Source organism: Leucoraja erinacea, chromosome 19 (assembly GCF_028641065.1).
Source record: "Leucoraja erinacea ecotype New England chromosome 19, Leri_hhj_1, whole genome shotgun sequence".
NCBI lineage: Eukaryota > Metazoa > Chordata > Chondrichthyes > Rajiformes > Rajidae > Leucoraja > Leucoraja erinaceus.
Genome location: NC_073395.1, coordinates 4,530,238 through 4,549,484, shown reverse-complemented (window position 1 = coordinate 4,549,484; position 19,247 = coordinate 4,530,238). Strand labels below are relative to the sequence as shown.

Genomic DNA, 19,247 nt, shown 5'->3' with positions numbered 1-19,247 from the left:
AACCACACACTAACACTATCCTGCACCCACTAGGGACAGTTTTTACATTTACCAGGCCAATTCACCTACAAACCTGTACGTCTTTGGAGTGTGGGAGGAAACAGAAGATCTCGGAGAAAACCCACGGGGAGAACGTACAATCTCCGTACAGACAGCACCCATAGTCGGGATCTAACCCTGGTCTCCGGCGCTGCATTCGCAGTAAGGCAGCAAGTCTACCGCTACTCCACCGTGACCGTCCTGATGTGAAGATGGGAGCTTGAATCTGGTGGCAGTTAATGGGAATATGGGTAAAATAAAATGGTACTAACTGGAGGAAATGGGTGCTTGATGGTTGAAACAGTGTTGATGGGTCAAATGGTCGTGTTTTGTGATGTTTGTCTCATAGAATATACGTAAAGGCGAAACTGATGTCGTGTGTTAAATCTAGTTTGTAAATTGAACGACATGGATTGTACTGAAAATGGTGAAAATGTGGGAGGAAACTGCAGAATCCGGAGGAAATCCACGCAGTCTCAGGGAGAAAGTACAAACTCCGTACAGACAGCAACCGTAGTCAGAATCGAACCCAATGGTATAAGGCAGCAACTCTACTGCTGTACCACTGTGATGGCCCTAAAAAGGTACTGGTGTCAATAGGTGCTTAATGGTTGAAACAGGATTGATGGGTCAAATGCTCTTGTTTTGTTTCAGGAACACATTTTTCAAAGTTTATAAAGGTTTATCTACATGAATAAGAACACCTTTAATCACAATATATTCACCATTTCCACAGGAAAATTCCAGAAACTTATTGTTCTTGATGTGTCTGTTATGATATCTAACTTGTTTTTGACAAGAACTGGCTTTATTTCCCAAGCCAACACATGCTCGCCCTAAAACGTTACTAAAAACAGATTATTTGGTCATTATCACACGGTTGTTTATAAAAACATATCACATGTAAATTGTGTGCTGCAAATCCTATGTTTTAATAGAATTAATTTTTGGAAGTGAAGTACCTGTAGTATTTTTTCCATCCAACTATCTTTTCTGATGGATATGGTGTTAAACCATCCCACTTATTTTCTCCTCTCCACTCAACGTAACCCACCCACTATCCCTTTTTCTTTTCAGATACCCAAGTAATGAAACCGTTAGTTAGAAAAGGGAGTAGGAGGAAGTAATAATAATCAGCTGTTTCTTAATCCTGCAATGCCAGCCACAAACATACGAGACTGTTACTGTACATTAGAATACTTTTGGTGTGCTGGCCTTTATAAATCAGAGCATTGAGTATAGAAGTTGGGATGTAATGTTAAAATTGTACTAGGCATTGGTGAGGCCAATTCTGGAGTATAGTGTACAATTTTGGTCGCCTAATTATAGGAAGGATGTCAACAAAATAGAGAGAGTACAGAGGAGATTTACTAGAATGTTGCCTGGGTTTCAGCAACTAAGTTACAGAGAAAGGTTGAACAAGTTAGGTTTTTATTCTTTGGAGCGCAGAAGGTTAAGGGGGGGGGGACTTGATAGAGGTCTTTAAAATGATGAGAGGGATAGACAGAGTTGACGTGGATAAGCTTTTCCCATTGAGAGTAGGGAAGATTCAAACAAGAGGACATGATTTGAGAATTAAGGGACAAAAGTTTAGGGGTAACATGAGGGGGAACTTCTTTACTCAGAGAGTGGTGGCTGTGTGGAATGAGCGTCCAGTGGAAGTGGTGGAGGCAGGTTCGATTTTATCATTTAAAAATAAATTGGATAGGTATATGGACGGGAAAGGAATGGTGGGTTATGGTATGAGTGCAGGTAGATGGGACTAGGGGAAAATAAGTGTTCGGCACGGACTAGAAGGGCCGAGATGGCCTGTTTTCCCTGCTGCTGTTATTGTTATATGGAATACGGAAAAGGGTAGGGAACGTGCCCTAGTACCGGTAGTTCTGCTATTATGTGATAGTAGAGTTACTAAGAAATCTCATGTTATAGAGAACTGCTTTATAAATCGATTGTGTCAATAGTGAAAAATGAGTTAGGAAATAGATTTTCAGACTCCCAATAACAATGCTTCTTTCTCTGCTGCCTTTTTAATACGTACAAGTTTCTATTTGTTACTGCATGCCAAAGATACTAAAAGCTGCATGTTACTTTGTTTAACAGTGTATTAATACACAAGTGAATATTAAAGCAATGTCATGTCAATTTTAATGGCCAACTGCGGAGAAACTAATAGACTGTGTACTTAGGAGACAATGGTTTCCGATTACTGCGGGGAGGTTGAGTTTACTTTCCCCAGGCTGCTTTTTAAAAGCTTTTGTTCCTGCTTATCAATTTCTCTAGTACGTCTGAAGTGGTTTTCCATTTCCTGATCAAAGTAGCACTATAACAAATTTGGCCTGTTAGTACAAAGAGCATTTCCTGATTCATCAATCACGTTATATCCAATTCACGTTATTGATCACTAATCTTTTGAATGGAGCGGAGTGGACTCATTTACAAAGCAACAATAATTACAGGGAACAACTATCATCTTGACATTACTCCACCCATCTGTCAAATACCCCCCCCCCCACTCCTCACCCCCCCCACTCAAATCCATCTATCATTCCCACATCTCTTTTCCAGCTTTCTCCCCACTACCCTAATCCATCTGAAAAAGGGTCTTGACCTGAAACGTTGCCTGTCCATTTCATCCACAGATGTTGCCTGACCCGCTGGGTACCTCCAGCACTTTGTGCTTTGCTCCTATAAGACAGGAGAATGGGGCTCGAGGGGATGACTATACATGCTCTCCGTTTCATCTGGAGCTCATAGTGAGCCATAGTGAGGCACCATTTCCAATGAGTCTACTGTCCTACTGATCAGCATCAAGGTCTATGTGCCTTTGATGCTGCTGCAAGCAAGACTTTTCATTGCACCAGCACCTCGCAGAATTTGTGCTCATGACAGTAAACCTGCACCCCTACTTGTATCTTGTCCGTGTCCGTATTAACTGGTTCCTGCTATGGGAGATAGGGCCTCAAGGATGCTGAGAGAGTACAGCCCATGAAAAGCCTGGGAGGAGGTAAATCAAAGGTCTGCGACGTCACTTCAGAAACAACCTGCGATGCATTCACCCCCTTAACCAAGTCATGTCCAGGGCTGCTGAGGTATTGACGATGCAATGTTCCTCATTGTACAGAAATGGGATCCATGCAGTGTAGGTTAGTATAGGAGTCAGGGGTCATGAGGAGAAGGCAGGAGAATGTGGTTAGGAGGGAGAGATAAATCAGCCATGATTGAATGGCGGAGTAGACTTGATGGGCCGAATGGCCTAATTCTGCTCCTATCACTTGTGACCATGTGACTTACAATCATAACAGAAAAATGTGCTGGAAAAACTTGTCAATAGACAATAGGTGCAGGAGTAGGCCATTCGGCCCTTCGAGCCAGCACCGCCATTCAATGTGATCATGGCTGATCATCCCCAATCAGTACCCCGTTCCTGCCTTCTCCCCATATCCCCTGACTCCGCTTATTTTCAGAGCCCTATCTAGCTCCCTCTTGAAAGCATCCGGAGAACCGGCCTCCACCGCCCTCTGAGGCAGATAATGTCAGAACATTTATTGCAGTAATAGTTATAAGAATCAAATGTTATGTTCATTAAAAATTCAAGACTTTTAATTTGCATACATATGTTATAGTTGTCCCGTGCAATCTGCAGAAAAACAAATCATTGCCACGAAAGAAACAACACTGTGATATCTGCTTCCAGCAGTTGGCAGGAGCAACAAAGCAAACGGCCACCACCACAGAATTTACAATAAAAATGATAAGTGGCTGAGTGGTTAATTTCCAGAACAGAAGACAACCACTGCCAGGCACATCCTTCTTAACAATTCTTTTCAATGACAGGTTACATTATGTAGGAATTAATATCTCTATTGTATCATGTGGAGCCAAATAATATCATTTCTAACATATTATTATTATTTTTTTATAATCAAAAACATTTATTCGAATATTAAAATAGTATTTACAATACAATAAAAACAAAACACCACCATAATACAAGATGAACAAATATGCTATGCAACTGCTAAACAACTATATTGCAATCCTTGTCCAGGATACATTCCCCCCCCCCCCCCCCCCCCCTCGGTGCCCAGCGGTCCCGAAACTCTCTCAGGGTGCCCGTACATTAACATAGAAACATAGAATATAGGTGCAGGAGTAGGCCATTTGGCCCTTCGAGCCTGCACCGCCATTCAATATGATCATGGCTGATCATCCAACTCAGTATCCTGTACCTGCCTTCTCTCCATACCCCCTGATCCCTTAAGCCACAAGGGCCACATCTAACTCCCTCTTAAATATAGCCAATGAACTGGCCTCAACTACCTTCTGTGGCAGAGAATTCCACAGATTCACCACTCTCTGTGTGAAAAATGTTTTTCTCATCCCGGTCCTAAAAGATTTCCCCCTTATGCTTAAACTGTGACCCCTTGTTCTGGACTTCCCCAACATCAGGAACAATCTTCCTGCATCTAGCCTGTCCAACCCTGTAAGAATGTTGTAAGTTTCGATAAGATCCCCCCTCAATCTTCTCTATTAGCTCGACTAATGTTTGCAACAACACCACGTTAGTACCAAAACATTCTGATTAAGAGGAGCTTGGTCATGTGAAAAGCCAAGCGATGTGAAATGGTTGTTGATTTTTTTTTAAATTTACCTGAACCGCCAAAACAATTTAGTATCACGTTAAGAACACAGTAATTGGTTACAAAACTTTGATATGGCCCCAAACACTGGGTTGATGTTGCCAGGTCTGTTGAGTATACCAGCACTTGTTGCTTTAGAAGGTGAGATGAGATTGGCTGTAATTGGCATTAACACTGCATTCAATGACAATAGGACAGCTGAAGTCACTGGTGGACAGATGTGATAGGGCTTGCACAGTATCACTTCCTACAAGGTGAAACCAGATAACATTAGTGGCAATGGCAATGATACCGTCATTTCCAGATTAGCTTATGCCTTTTATGCATGCTTTGAAAGGGAGGTGCTGGCTCGAAGGGCCGATTGGCCTACTCCTGCACTTATTCAATCTATTTGAATGAGTAGTTTTATGTGGGTGACACTGGCAGGAACATATTGTAAAGAGCCCATAGATGTATTAAATAATCATCACCTTTTATTTAGGTGCCTGGCATGAACTTGATGATCCTCCTGGTATTGTTCTTGTTGTGCGAGATCTACTCGGATGCGATGCATTGTTGGTGGATATTGTCTGTTAATTTGCAGATAGGCTACACCTTTGCACATGAGCAGACATGGTCCAACTTTCCATGTGGACTGGGAAATGAGGGGAATATGTTTTATATGCAAGATGAAAGCTGTCTCTGTTAAAGGCACAGAGTTATGTGATTCATTTAATGTTATCTCGTCAAGGAATGAAACCGTTGTCCAACATAACTAGGTGAATAGATTCATTCTTGGTAAACAGGACCAAAGTTAATTTATTATCACCTTGCTAATTATCGTCGACTTTTCCTTTTAATTTGACTGATTGCTTGTTGCTTCTGCAAACCTAATAGAGGTAATCCTCTATCCGAGTCATAGAAACATAGAAACATAGAAAATAGGTGCAGGAGTAGGCCATTCGGCCCTTCGAGCCTGCACCGCCATTCAATATGATCATGGCTGATCATCTAACTCAGTATCCTGTACCTGCCTTCTCTCCATACCCCCTGATACATTTAGCCACAAGGGCCACATCTAACTCCCTCTTAAATATCGCCAATGAACTGGCCTCAACTACCTTCTGGGGCAGAGAGTTCCACAGATTCACCACTCTCTGTGTGAAAAATGTTTTTCTCATCTCGGTCCTAAAGGATTTCCCCTCTATCCTTAAGCTGTGACCCCTAGTCCTGGACTTCCCCAACATCGGGAACAATCTTCCTGCATCTAGCCTGTCCAACCCCTTAAGAATTTTGTAGGTTTCTATAAGATCCCCCCCCCTCAATCTCCTAAATTCTAGCGAGTACAAGCCGAGTCTATCCAGTCTTTCTTCATATGAAAGTCCTGACATCCCAGGAATCAGTCTGGTGAACCTTCTCTGCACTCCCTCTATGGCAATAATGTCCTTCCTCAGATTTGGAGACCCAAACTGTACGCAATACTCTAGGTGTGGTCTCACCAAGACCCTGTACAAACACACTGTATCACTCATTCTATACAGAAGGAAACAGGCCCTTCAGCTCAACTTGCCCACACCGGCCAACATGTCCCAGCTACAATAGTCCCACCTGCCAGTATTTGGTCCATATCCGTCCAAATCTGTCCTATCCATGTACTTGTGTAACTGCTTCTTAAATGTTGGGATAATCCCAGCCTCAAACTACCTCCTCTGGCAGCTTGTTCCATACATCCACCACCCTTTGTATGAAAATGTTACCCCTCAGATTCCTATTAAATATTTACCCCTTCACCTTAAACCTATGTCCTCTGGTCCTCGATTTACCTACTCTGGGCAAGAGACTGTGCATCTACCCAACCTTGATCTTATACGCCTCTATAAAATCACCCCCTCATCCTCCTGTGCTCCAAGGAATGGAGTCCCAGCCTACTCAACCTCTGCCTATAGCTCAGACCCTCTAGTCCTGGCAATATCCTGGTAAATCTTCTCTCTTCCCTTTCCAGCCTGTCAGCCTCTTTCCAATAACACAGTGCCCAGACCTAAACACAATACTCTAAATGTGGTCGTAGTTTTAACGGAGGGCTTTGAGACCCTCCTGGTGGGGGATGGAGGTGTAGAGTGACTAGACATCCATGGTGAAGATGAGGGAATTGGGGCCTAGAAAACATAAGTCTGAAGAAGGGTTTCGACCCGAAACGTTGCCTATTGTGTCTGAAGAAGGGTTTCGACCTGAAACGTTGCCTATTTCCTTCGCTCCATAGATGCTGCCTCACCCGCTGAGTTTCTCCAGCATTATTGTCTACTCTAAATGTGGCCTCACCAACAACTGCAACATGACCTCCCAACTTCCATACTCAATACTCTGGCTGATGAAGTCCAATGTCCATTTGCCTTTTTGACCACCCGATCTACCTGCGACTCCACCTTCAGGGAGCTATGCACCTGCACTCTTAGATCCTTCTGTACTCCCACTCCACCCAGATCCTTACCGTTCACCATGTGTAGGTCCTGCCCGTATTAGACTTCCCAAAATGTAACACCTCACATTTTTCTGCATTAAATTCCATCAGCCATTCCATCAGCCACTTGGCCAACTGAACAAGATCCTGCTGCAATCTTTCACAACCATCTTCACTATCTGCCAAAACACCTACCGTTGTATCATCTGCAAACTTGCTAATTCTCAAATGATTTCTGTTTCTTAACATATATATTTGAAGGGAAATTATTTAATCTTTTGAGGAGGTAAAGGATGAGATGAGATTAATGGACCAATATGGCGAAGAGTCCTGTATCTGACAGGCCTATAAGCAAAGTTGAAATGCATGGCATAAAATATAGATAGTTGGTTAGTTAACAGAGAACAAAGAGTGGTGCTGGATAGCTGTATTTTTGGTCTGGAGGGAGGTGAATAGTGGCAATCTTCACTATTAACTCACCCTCACTATGATAGGTGTTAAAGCTCTTGCTTTTTATTTTAACGTATATTGATGGCTGGCCTAGATTTGGGGGTGCAGGGTGCTAAATTTCAGATGATACAAACTTTATTCGTTCACCAGAATTGGATCTTACTAATGAGGAAGCATTTATTGCTATCGAAGAAATTGGACTTTTTCCTGCCTTCCATCTCATTGAGGAATGTGGAGGAGTCACTGTGGTGGATGTTTATGTTAAAATGTATTCTGTGTGTTCCGTTGCTTTTTATTTGTATGACTGACTTGACAAATGAAATTCCTCGTAGGTTGCAAAACATACTTGACTAATAAAGTATTATTGTGATTGTGATCGTTAGGTTATTTCAGAAGTAGCTAATAGCTAATCACATTGGGAGGTTTGAAGTGACATGAAGGTCAATTTCAATTTGATAATGTTCTCTTCCTGCAGGATATTAGTGAATCTGATGGATTTTTTGACGTTACCATTAACTAGCCTATTTTTTGCAAAATCCCAAATGTATTTAATCACATGAGTTTACATTTCCCATCTCTTGTGGGATTTAACTCTGCCGTTTGGGTCAATGGTCGTTCGTTAATGATCAAGCTATACACTCTCTGTAGCATTGAAATAAATAATAGGGACCTACTGCACAAAAGGAGACAATTTGGTCCATTTATTTTGAATTATATTTCACCAGTGCCTGAGGATTTATCCCATTGAATGATGCCTAATCCTTTAACAACCTCTTCTGACAGCACGTTCCAGAAAGAACCACACTGTGGTAAAACAGTTACCCCTCATATCCCAAATTTCCTTTTATAATCTTGCCATTGTATCTTCTGCACTCCTTAAGGATTTTTCAGTATTAAGCTTTTGCTATTTGTCATAAACTGCCTTTCATACCCTACTGTGTATGTTGGACAACATCTATGGAGATGATAGTGAAGAGTAAGGAGTTGTTGCAATCTAGAATCTGAAGTTGTTGCAGTCCGATATCCCTCTTCCTCTCGTAGGGAATATATTTACCTCAGCCATTGTTGACACTTCCTTTAATGCTTGTTTCTCAGATACTGATATATCTCCAAGTAGCTGTTTCTAGTGTATTTTGCTGGATCTTTTCTCATGCCTGTCCACTATTAAAAACTTTTACTTCTGTTTGTTTAGTCATTTTCATTGGAACGCTAAATCAAATTGAATGATACGTTTTGCCTTAAAATACTTTAGTACGGTAACCCTTACCATGTGGTTCATTACCTAAAACTCTGCCGTCTCCCTGCAATTACTATTCATCTCCTTTCTTTTAAAGTCTATTTTTAAAAATGCTGTAACATATTCGAAGACTTTACCTCCTACTGTCCTTTGAGAATGTATTTCAAAGATTTACAACCAACCCGCAGAGAGATAGAATTCTGCCTTATCTCCACCTTAATTGAATGACCTTTTATTTTAGACAGTGACCCCCAGTTCTATATTTTCTAAATAGAGGAAACATGCTTTCCAGATCCACCTTGCCAAGACCCTTTAGGATCTTGAATGTTTCAATCAAGGCCTCTCTTACTCTTCTGAACTCTAATAGATGCAGGCCTAATCAATATGACATTTCCTCATCAGACAATTCAGGCAATTCAATAGACAATAGACAATAGGTGCAGGAATAGGCCATTCAGCCCTTCGGGCCAGCACCGCCATTCAATGTGATCATGGCTGATCATCCCCAATCAGTACCCCGTTCCTGCCTTTGAATAATAATTTGATTATTATTTTTTTCAAAACCTTCCTTGAACTAAACAGTTGCACTACACGTTGCACAGTATTGGTCACCATACTCAGGAAGAATATACTCGTATTTAAGAAGGAACTGCAGATGCTGGAAAATCGAAGGTAGACAAAAATGCTCGTGAAACTCAGCGGGTGCAGCAGCATCTATGGAGCGCAGGAAATAGGCAAAGTTTCGGGCCGAAACCCTTCTTCAGAATATACTTGCCTTGAATATTGTGTAGTGTACACTTCCCAGATTGATTCCTGGGCTGAGAAATAAGAATGGGCCCATCTTCTATTGAATTTAAGAGAGAAGACTGGAATGGGGTGAAATTTCTCTTCCCATAGATTTACAGCTGTTAGATTTTGCATCCATTAGAGCCATTGGTTGAGTACGTCGAGTATTGAATATTGAGCCAACTGGTGAGTATGTTGAATGCTGTGGGACGACAGATGGTGCAATGGGCTAAGTGTTCGGCTGGTGACCGGAAGGTAGCCGGTTCGAATCCCGCTTGGAGTGCATACTGTCATTGTGTCCTTGGGCAAGACACTTCACCCACCTCTGCCTGCGTGTGAATGTGTGTGAATGTGTGTGAGTGACTGGTGGTGGTCGGAGGGGCCGTAGGCGCAGATTAGCAGCCACGCTTCCGTCAGACTGCCCCAGGGCAGCTGTGGCTACAGAAGTAGCTCACCAACACCGAGTGTGACTGAGGAGTGAATGAATAATACGATGTAAAATGCCTTGAGTATCTAGAAAGGCGCTATATAAATCCCATCCATTATTATTATTATTAATGCTGTGATTTCGATTTCAGTGTATAAATAAGTACACAAGATGGGGGGGTGGGGGGGGGTGAGAGAGTGGGGAGTTGTGGAATCCATATAGCCTGGTTCTGAACCTATTTTTTAAAACTTGATTTTAATATGCATATGGATGGACCCTCAAATATATTCGGGTTCAGCGGTACATGGAATGGTTTGCTTGGATTTGTATTAAGATACTGTTAATTAGTGGACAATCTCCAATCTAATTTGCACATGTTTTTTTTTCATTTCATACTAATATCAACGTGATAACACGATTTTATCTATTTTTCTCTTACAGGAGCGAGTGGAATACCTGTTTCTCATCATTTTTACAGTGGAGGCTTTTTTGAAAGTAATAGCTTATGGACTTCTCTTTCATCCCAATGCGTACCTCAGGAACGGCTGGAATTTACTAGATTTCATTATAGTGGTTGTAGGGTGAGTGGACATCTCTTTTGCTCCAAGCTGTCTTCCCCCTCGGTAAACTATTGGAATGTATTTAATAATTATGCGTTTATCACTGTCTTCAATAATGTGAACTTCACAAACTGTTAAAACCTCCCCCCTCACTTCAATCCTGGGACCTCGGCAACCGTCCAGGTGAGACCAAGGTTCACAAGCACCTCTTCCAACCTCGCCTATTGTATTGGATGCTTCCCAATGTGGTGTCCTTAACTTCAGCGAGACCAAGTATAGACTAGGGGACAATTTATTGGACAGTTGAGCTCTATCTGGCAAGCTTCTGCAGTTCCTTCTTAAACATTTGGTCTACTCCTCTGCGAAATCTCCTCAAGGTATGCCTACTTTGAAGAAGTTCTCTTCCCCTCTCCGGAGACAGTTTCACAACCTTCTCTGTAACTGCTCCCACTCTGTGATTCCCCCTTTCCTCCAACTCTATGACCACATCCTAACCCAGACTCGATACCACAGCCACATTTGCTTCTGGGGAGTCCGCATCCTGGTGGCATGAGCATTGGATTCTCACAATTCTGTTAGCCCTTGCTGTCTCCTCCCGTTCCCAGCTCTCCCTCAGCCCTCGGGCTCCTAATCCTCCTTTTTCCTTTCTTCTCCCCTCCGCCCCCGCCCCCTATCAGTCTGAAGAAGGGTTTTGGCTCGAAATGTTGCCTATTTCCTTCGCTCCATAGATGCTGCTGCACCCGCTGAGTTGCTCCAGCATTTTTGTGTACCTTCTGTCTGACAAGGCCTGGAGCTGACCATTTCAGGTCACATTCCTCTTCCCATAGATCCATAGAAATTAGGTGCAGGAGTAGGCCATTCGGCTTTTCGAGCCAGTACCGCCATTCAATGTGATCATGGCTGATCATCCTTAATCAGTACCCCGTTCCTGCCTTTTCCCCATATCCCTTGATTCCGTTAGCCCCAAGAGCTACATCTTTAAAACATCCAGTGACTTGGCCTCCACTGCCTTCTGTGACGGAGAATTCCACAGATTCACAACTCCCAGGGTGAAAAAGATTTTCCTCATCTCAGTCCTAAATGACCTACTCCTTACTCTTAAACTGTGTGACCCCTGGTTCTGAACACCCCCAAAATCGAGAGTATTTTTCCTGCATCTAGCCTGTCCAATCCATTAATAATGTTATAAGTTTCTATAAGACCTAGACTGACCTTTCTGTTCTTGGCCTCTTCCATTGCCAAGGGTGAGGCCAGATGCCAACTGGAAGAGCAGCACCTCATATTCTGTTTGAGTACTATACAATCCAATGGTATGAACAATGAATTCTCCAATTTCAAATAGTGTCCCTCCTACCCACCTCCCTTTCCCCTGCACAGCTCACGCCACCCTGGTGCACCTATATTTCTCCCACCATCTTCCGCCACTTTAGTCACCCTGCTTGTTCCCACTTCCTCCATTCACTTATCTTCCGTCCCCGAATCCTACACTACACTGTCATTCCTGTCTAAATCCACTCCCTGCTACCTGCCTCCTTCTGGCTTTACATTTCAGTCCTCCTTTTTGTTTTACCCCTTATCTTTTACTCCTTTGTCTCATTTTCACCTGTAGCTTTGTCACTCATTCCACCCCTCTGCTGCCACTCACTGGCTAGTCAAAGACCCACCCTCGCCTCTTTTGCCAGCATTCTCACCCCTACTCCATCAGCCTGAAGGAGGATCATGACCCTAAACAACGTTTGTCCATTCCTTATCAAATGCTACCTGACCCCATCGACCTTCCGGCCTTATGCTCTTTGCACAAATAAATCCTTGGTGGTTCCTATCAGTTGATGCAACGAGATACAGTAGACCAGTAGCTGCAATTAAAATGTATTATTTAATCTGACTGGGGATGATCAGCCATGATCACATTAAATGGCAGTGTTGGCTCAAAGGGCCAAATGACCTACTCCTGCACCTTTTGTCTATTGCCTATTGTCTAATCTCTAGCTATGACAGAAAATAACATTCCACTGATTTATGAGCGTTACGTATTTGCCAATCACTACTGTGTTAGAAAGCTGGCTGCCAGATTATTATTGAAGTACAGATCACTCTGAACAGGACCAAAGTGTTCAGTCACCTTGCCTTGCCCCCTAATAGGGGGCTCAATTTGTGTCCTATCTCGGAGAGCCTTTTATGTATTGTTTAAGAACATTTCCTTGAACATGTTTAAAAAAATTGACCCTGTCAAAGTCCTTTGCACTATGAGGTTCTTCGCCAATGACAAGGATGTGTTCAAAACACCTGCTATTACCAGCCCCATTATTCTTACAGCTATCTGCAATCTCACTAGATGTTTGCTCCCGTTGACTATTGGAGGGTGAATTATATATTTTTCAAATGACACTTAACGCAAATTGGTCCATTATAAAAATATGCTGGTAAACAGCAGTGACAAAAGAGATTTTCAAATAGCTAAACATAAGGTTTTTATTCTGTGGATATTTTCTTCACTGTCTTCTGATAACTAATCGTCATTACCAAGTACACAATGCATTAAAAATACACCGTGGCGCCACCCGGTGGTTAGGTGGCTAGACCATGGCGCCAACCACAGACATTGATGGACTGCGCCCGCAGGCAGAGGTAAAGACTGAGCTGCCAGGGTGAGCCTGAACCCCCCCCCATGCCTCTCCTTCAAGCCCAACGTTGAGCTGCCAGGACAAGCCTGGGTGAAGCAAGGGTGAACAGCAGGGTGATGCCTGATTCGCTGCACCTCCTCGTTCGAGACTAGAACTGAGCTGCCGGGACAAACCCCTGATCGCCAGAGGCATCACACGTGCATCCTGACAACAAAGAACATCACCCACATGCAGCCCTGGACTTTGCTGTCATAAGTTGGCAATATCAAGTTAGTTCACCCTCTGGTGAATGTCTGAAATACTCTTTTTGTTTTCTTTTTTTAAAAATTTTTTTTAATCAAAAATATTTATTCAAATATTAAAATAGTATTTACAATACAATAAAACAAAATACCACCATAATACAAGACGAACAAATATGCTAAGCAACTGCTAAACAACTATATTGCAATCCTTGTCCAGGATACATTCAACCCCCCTCGGTGCCCAGCGGTCTCGGAACTCCCTCAGGGTGCCCGTAGACAGGCGTATTCCCTTTCTATCCGCATCTGGGCACGGAAGTATCCCCGGAAAAGGGGGCAGGCAGCCGGCTCGGGTAGAGCCCTCCACCGTCTGGCGCCTTGACTCGCGGATGGCCAGCTTTGGTAACCAGCTTTTTAAATTTTTTTTAATTTTTTTTATTACAACAAAATGTATTCAATTATTAAAAATAATATTTACACTACAATAAAACAAGCCAGAACCCACCACCATAATACAATACAAACATGTATCCATAATAAACTACTATACAACTATGATACAATCCTTATTGAGGATACTGAAATACTCATTGTCGACCCTGCCTCATCCCTGACACCACAAGGGGCGTTGAGAAATGACACTGAAAAGTAGAGGCCAGTAGAATGGCCATGATAATATTTGAGTGCAGGACAGGCTTGAGGGGCCTGATGGCCGAGTTCTACTCATATCTTTTGTGCTATAATGAACGAGCAAGTTCTCGAAAGATGAACAATTTGATTTATGAATCCCACAGGCTCCACTGTGCCCGGGTCAAGATGAGGTTTGTTTGTAAAACGTACAATTGGTCTTGTTATAACTGTGCTGGAGGCCGCAGACAGAAAGGATAGATTCAGAGTTACTTCTGGACTGTGCAAAATGATCACCAAGTCTATGTTGGGTTCCTTCATTGTAGAGGATGCTGCATTATGAATGCAGATTAGAAGAGTGCAAGTGAATGGCCCTGTCACGAACAATGACCACTTCAGTCCCAATTCAATTCCACACAATTATGATATATTTCGCTTAGCAATTTTATTTAACTGGGAACATGATTTAACAATCTATGAGCTACAGGTCTAGACAGTTACTGCCAAGCTCTCTGAGAATTGATTATAATATTTGGTCTCATTACCCATTCAACTATTTTTCTTGTTTACACCAATTATCTCTCGACCTTTCCTTATGGTGTCAGTTTGTCATGGTGATAATGCCACAGGTGAGAGGTCCCTACTGGCTGAGGTCAACATTTGACTCGATGTTCTTTCCAGAGAGCTTGCTCCATCGTGATAGCTTTGTCTAAGTGCTATTAACTAACATGTTTCATATTCGGAATGTTTATATTTTTCTTGGATATTTACAATCAAAGCAAATAACGGATGTTGAAAACCTGAAATAAGAATGCAGCAGATCATATGTGAATATAGCCTATTTTGTAAGTGTCATCCAGACTGTGTAATCTGTATCTCAATGTGATACACTATGTTTACACCTACAGCCATCCAGAAATAACCAGGTTTCTCCCATCCCCTGATTTTGGAATTTCCTCACAATGTTTAACCAACTTGGTGAACTAGGGCAGGGGTGACAATTTCTGAAACCAACTTGGATTCTTTTCAGGTAGACAAAAAAGCTGGAGAAACTCAGCGGGTGCAGCAGCATCTATGGAGCGAAGGAAAAAGGCAACGTTTTGGGCCGAAACCCTTCTTCAGACTGATCGGGGGCGGGGGTGGGGGGGGACAAGTAAGGAAAAAGGAGGAGGAGCCCGAAGGCTGGGGGATGGGAGGAGACAGCAGGAGGGCTGAGGAAGGGGAGGAGACAGCAAGGACTAACAACATTGGGAGAATTCAATGTTCATGCCCGCAGGATGCAGACTCCCCAAGCGGAATATGTGGTGCTGTTCCTCCAATTTCCGGTGTTGCTCGCTCTGGCCATGGAGGAGACCCAGGACAGAGAGGTTGGATATGGAGTGGGATTGCAGGAAGATTGTTCCCGATGTTGGGGAAGTCCAGGACAAGGGGTCACAGCTTAAGGATAAGGGGGAAATCCTTTAAAACCGAGATGAGAAGAACTTTTTTCACACAGAGAGTGGTGAATCTCTGGAACTCTCTGCCACAGAGGATAGTTGAGGCCAGTTCATTGGCTATATTTAAGAGGGAGTTAGATGTGGCCCTTGTGGCTAAGGGGATCAGGGGGTATGGAGAGAAGGCAGGTACGGGATACTGAGTTGGATGATCAGCCATGATCATATTGAATGGCGGTGCAGGCTCGAAGGGCCGAATGGCCTACTCCTGCACCTAATTTCTATGTTTCTATGGGAGGGGGAGTTGTAGTGTTGAGCCACCGGGAGGTCAGCTTGGTTATTGCGGACCCAGCGGAGGTGTTCGGCGAAACGATCGCCCAACCTCCGCTTGGTCTCACCGATATAGATATCAGATTCTTTTATCCCTCCTGCTGTTTCACACTCTGCATTTCACGTTGCTTTTTAATATCTTGCCTTTATCTTCAAACTATCAATATTTCACAGGCATAAGCCCTCAACACATCAGTGTATTCTGCAGTACCATGGACTTATTTTCTAATTGCGTTTTCATTAATGAATGTTTTTTTCGTAATCATTTTCATTTTTCCGTGTGGCAGAATTTTATGTGTCATTTTTGTATAAGTAATGCATAACATATTTTTGTATGCTTGAGTCTATGTGTCTGTGATGCTGCTTCAAGCAAGATTTTCATTAGATTTGTACCGCACGTTACCAATATATGGGACAATAAACTCATTATATTACTACTCTCGACATAGCTCAAATCTAATATGCAGTCGCTCCCATTACTTGAATAAATTTGATCTGACATTTTTAAGTTCATTTGGCTTTGTGAGTGTCTCTAACAATTGAGTATATGAAAATATGGTGGTGAGCTGCTGCCCTGAACTATGTTCATCTTTGTGGAGAAGATATTCTTACTGTGTTTTAGAGCAAGCACAGTTTTTAGACCATCTCCCTTTCTCTCCCCAAATCCTCAACTCCCTTTCCCTCCTGCATCCACGTGTGCTTGTTTCCATGCACTCTGTCTCTTGAATGAATGAATGAATGAATAGGTTTTTTGGCTAAGTATTCACATACAAGGAAATTGCCTTGGTGCTCCGCCCGCAAGTGACAACATGACATGCAGTGACAGTTAGGAATAATAATAATAATAATAATAATAATAATAATAATAATAATAATAATAATAATAATAATAATAATAATAATAATATTAATAATACATTTTATTTATGGGCGCCTTTCAAGAGTCTCAAGGACACCTTACAAAAATTTAGGTAGAGGAAAAACATGTAAGGGGAATGAAATAAATAGTAGAGACATGACTAGTACACAAAGTAAAGACAGAATTCAATACAAAACACAATATGAGGTAATTAATGCACAGATGAAAAGGGAGGGGGACGTGGGGCTAAGGATAGGCAGAGGTGAAGAGATGGGTCTTGAGGCGGGACTGGAAGATGGTGAGGGACACGGAATTGCAGATCAGTTGGGGGAGGGAGTTCCAGAGCCTGCGAGCTGCCCTGGAGAAGGCTCTGTCCCCAAAACTGCGGAGGTTGGACTTGTGGATGGAGAGGAGACCGGCTGATGTGGATCTGAGGGACCGTGAGGGTTGGTAGGGGGAGAAGAGGTCAGTGAGATATGTGGAGGCCAGATGGTGGAGGGCTTTGTAGGTGAGGATCAGGATTTTGTAGGTGATCCAGTGGGAGATGGGAAGCCAGTGAAGTTGTTTGAGGACTGGAGTGATGTGATACCAGGATTTGGTGTGGGTGATGAGTCGGGCGGCTGCGTTCTGGACCAGTTGGAGTCGGTTGATGTAGGTGGAGCTGATGCCAAGGAGAGGTGAGTTGCAGTAGTCCAGTCGGGAGGAGATGAAGGCATGGATGACACATAAAACATTAAACAGTAATAATAAAACATAACACATTCCCTTCGTTACTATCCCACACATAACCTACTTCAACCACCTCCCCATTTTTCTCCCGTTCCCATTCCTCTTCCTCCAGTTCCACCGTCTCAGGAAATGGGTGCCAAATCCAAAGGTTGTCCTCAGGTTAGGATGAATGGAGATTAATGAGGTTGCATTGAGCTGAAATATAAATGCAATGGGCATCATGGCCTCCTATATCGTATTTGAGAAAGATAAAAGCAAAAGATGGCTACTGATAAATGTAAAATAGGTCTCAGCAGTAAGTCAGCCTTGGTTCACAATGACACAAACAGGGAACCGAATCTCTCCTGTGATGTCTTTAATTATGTTGCAGCTGTCATCACTCATGTTATGGATGTGGGCCACAAGTAAGTGACCCATTGCACATGCTTCTCTTGTGTTGACAAAAGACAAGACTTTGCATAATCAAAAATAATGCATTGAAGATCATCTTTCTTGTAACTTGCTTTCATACAGATCTATCAGGACAGCATTTCACACATGAAACGTACCACTGTTTGGGCCATCTCTAGCATCATGACCCTCTCTGTATGACTGCAATATTCAGCATTCAAAAGTTTCCAGGACAATGGGTCACACAAAATATCTTACTATATAGGGCAACACATTGGTGCAGTAACTAGTGTTGCTGCATTGGAGCTTCATTGACCCAGTCACCAGTGCCGTGTGCAGGTTGTACATTCTCCCTGTGCTTCCCCTGAGAGCTTCCCCTAAAGAGATGCTGGTTAATAGGTTAATTGGCTATTATAAATCACATCTTGTGAGGGCAAATGGAAGGAGAAGCAGTGTTGATTGGACATGGTGAGTTGCCTCCTTACACTGCTGCAGTCCTTGAGGTGTGAGCATATGCACAAAATGCTGCTCGGGAGAGATTTTCAGGAATCTTACTGAGGAATGCTCCCTGACCCACTGAGTTACTCCAGCACTTTGTATTTTCCTGGGGATTAGTTTAGTTTGGCATGGACATTGTGGGACATAGAAACATAGAAACATAGACAATAGGTGCAGGAGTAGGCCATTCGGCCCTTCGAGCCTGCACCGCCATTCAATATGGTCGTGGCTGATCATCCAACTCAGTATCCTGTACCTGCCTTCTCTCCATACTCCCTGATCCCTTTAGCCACAAGGGCCACATCTAACTCCCTCTTAAATATATCCAATGAACTGTGGCCTCAACTACCTTCTGTGGCAGAGAATTCCAGAGATTTACCACTCTCTGTGTGAAAAAATGTTTTTCTCATCTCGGTCCTAAAGGATTTCCCCCTTATCCTTAAACTGTGACCCCTTGTTCTGGACTTCCCCAACATCGGGAACATTCTTCCTGCATCTAGCCTGTCCAACCCCTTCAGAATTTTGTAAGTTACTATAAGATCCCCACTCAATCTTCTAAATTCTAGCGAGTACAAGCCGAGTCTATCCAGTCTTTCTTCATATGAAAGTCCTGACATCCCAGGAATCAGTCTGGTGAGCCTACTCTGCACTCCCTCTGTGGCAAGAATGTCTTTCGAAGAGGGCTTATTCTTTTGCGGTACTGTTCTATGTTCTATTACTGTGCAGCAGCTGAAGTTTGTATAGTTATACAGTAGCTGTAGCAATAGCTTGTGTAATAATATAAACTCATTATGGACCGACGGCCATTGGTTCAACTGCTGGATGACTCCCACAGCTGAGAACTTCCAATAAATCAAGACAACAGGTCTTGTGGAAATAATTGAAATGGCCAGAGCTGCAGCATCATACAAGTAAACTTAACACTGAGAAGTTCCAAAT

General features: G+C 42.8%; 1 protein-coding gene across 1 annotated transcript in view; it reads left to right on the top strand.

Annotated features, from left to right (window-relative positions):
* The window catches only part of cacna1c (calcium channel, voltage-dependent, L type, alpha 1C subunit), a 309,696-nt gene that overhangs the window by 97,104 nt on the left and 193,345 nt on the right, over positions 1–19,247 (top strand). The window contains exon 4 of the mRNA XM_055650124.1: positions 10,458–10,597. Coding sequence (XP_055506099.1) covers positions 10,458–10,597 — 140 coding nt within the window. The remainder of the gene's footprint in view (positions 1–10,457; positions 10,598–19,247) is intronic.